Below are 1944 nucleotides of genomic sequence, written 5' to 3'. Positions count from 1 at the left end.
CTGCCTTCAAGTTATCTTTTTTCTGAAATCACAGGGGCTAGAAACTTCCTTTAATTATTGTGATTAAAACTAAGATTTAATGCTATAATAAGAAGCTGAGACCTAAAGAAAAATGCACAAGTTACGAAAACTGGTAAGACACAAATTAATTAAAACACTGGATTTCTAAATTCAGAAAACCTCCAAAAAACCAGAATTGATCAGGTTGGTTTGAGGACTTTACAACACATTTGTGGGTAAGCTAGGAAACAAAGAGAAGCAACACTTCTGTTGTGTTGTTTTTCATGCTCTGCGCGGAATAAAAACCTATATACATTCAAAGCTTGCCTCAGCGCGGCTTTGACTGTATCACGTGATTCTTTTCTGTAGTTTGTAGCACTTGTACCGCAGTTCCAGTGTAAATGTTTGTGGCTATTTCTCTGTATGATGGTTTCAGATTTGCACTGTGTAGTGACACAGTAGTCATTGTCAACGGTAAGCCTGTGGTTAAGGTTTCCTATTCCATCTGTCTGCATGTAAAGGGAAGCAGCATTCCTCCCACCTGAAGTGCTGGCTGCATTACAGTTGCACATCTGTCTCTGTCGCTCGTTTCTTTTTTTCAGTTTCTCTCACCTTTATTCTTTTCCTGCCATCTTTGGAGAGAGAAGTTCTTTTCTCCGCAGTCCCAGCTCCCAGTCAGAGGGACACAGAGCGCTTCCTCTTCCTAGCGGCATACTCCCCCACAACAAAATTGGATAAGGAGTGGCTCAGGCGAGTGTCCAGAGTATCAGAGTTGTTGCTGTTGCTGCTGATTTTCACCCGTGGGCACAAGCACCGGAGCATGGCTCTGCGGATGTAGTTGTCAAAGCAGTAGTAAATGAAAGGGTTGGCACAGCTGTTGGCAAAAGCAAAAGGGCTGCTCACCTTCATGCCCAGCTGGGCAACCGTGTTGGGAAAACAGTTGGACTGCTTCAGGAGTCCCAAAAGGATGGCCATAAGCTTGAAAAGATTGAAGGGAACCCAGGAGATAACAAAAGCTGCCACTACAATGAAGACGATCTTGATGGATTTTCTCAGTTTCTTATCATGTTTCCCAGCTCTCTGATAATGCACACAGAGTCTTTTGGTGATGGAGCAGTAAAAGGTTAAGATACTCAACAGTGGGAAGAAGAAGGCCAGGATTAAAAGCGTCAGTGACATGATCTGTTTGGCTTCTGTCATGGTTTTGTCTGTGCAGTAAGTGTTTCCATATTGCTGCGTCAGTTCTCTGGACAAAAGGCTTGGCATCCCTAAGCAGCAAGATAATAACCAGACACAGATGCAGAGTCCACTGGAATAGGATCTTGTTCTGACTCGTCTAGCAATAGAGGGATGCATGATAGCAAGGTACCGGTCAGCGCTCATACAAGTAAGGAGGAGGATGCTGCAGTACATGTTGACTGAGATGACATAGGAACTAGCTTTACAGAGGAAAGCTCCTACCCTCCAGCTCCCATCCAGCGCCTCCTTGTCCACCCACAACGGCAGCGTGATGAGGAAGATGAAGTCAGATGCAGCAAGGTTGATGATAAAGACGTCGATCAGCCTCTGGACCCGCTGCTTGAAGACCAAGGCTACTATCAGGATGGAGTTGCCGACGATGCCCACCAGGAACACAGCAGAGTAGAGGATAGGGAGGAAAGTGGACATATGTTGTAGGTGCTGGTTCTGGCAGTTGTCATCGTAGTAGTAGTCATAGTTGAAAGTGACTGCAGTCACGGGCGAAAGCTGGGTGAGTTCCATTGCTGGCCAAGATGCCCTCATCTCCGCTCGGAGGAAGGCTCTGAGCTCCCCCTGCCCTTCCCCTCAAGGTCGTCTTTAAAAACATGTTAGCGAGCGAGGCAGGAGGAGGAGGGGGAGGGAGGAGGAGAAAAGTGGTTTGGGGGGGGAAATTTATATACTTTTAGCCAATCGCATAGGCAACAG

General features: G+C 46.3%; 1 protein-coding gene across 1 annotated transcript; it reads right to left on the bottom strand.

Moving 5' to 3' along the window:
- Positions 1–675: 675 nt before the first annotated feature.
- GPR15 (G protein-coupled receptor 15) lies at positions 676–1782 on the bottom strand. Its single transcript, XM_009480285.1, has one exon. It carries the CDS (start codon positions 1780–1782, stop codon positions 676–678), a length of 1107 nt encoding a protein of 368 aa, XP_009478560.1.
- Between the last annotated feature and the right edge of the window lie 162 nt (positions 1783–1944).

Source organism: Pelecanus crispus, chromosome 1 (assembly GCF_030463565.1).
Source record: "Pelecanus crispus isolate bPelCri1 chromosome 1, bPelCri1.pri, whole genome shotgun sequence".
Taxonomy (NCBI): Eukaryota; Metazoa; Chordata; class Aves; order Pelecaniformes; family Pelecanidae; genus Pelecanus; species Pelecanus crispus.
The sequence above is the reverse complement of the archived record's forward strand: the minus strand, read 5'-3'. Positions and strand labels throughout refer to the sequence as shown.

Bases quoted from the DNA above. Each gene is read 5' to 3' on its own strand.
- GPR15 (XM_009480285.1), bottom strand. From the start codon at position 1,782: ATGAGGGCATCTTGGCCAGCAATGGAACTCACCCAGCTTTCGCCCGTG.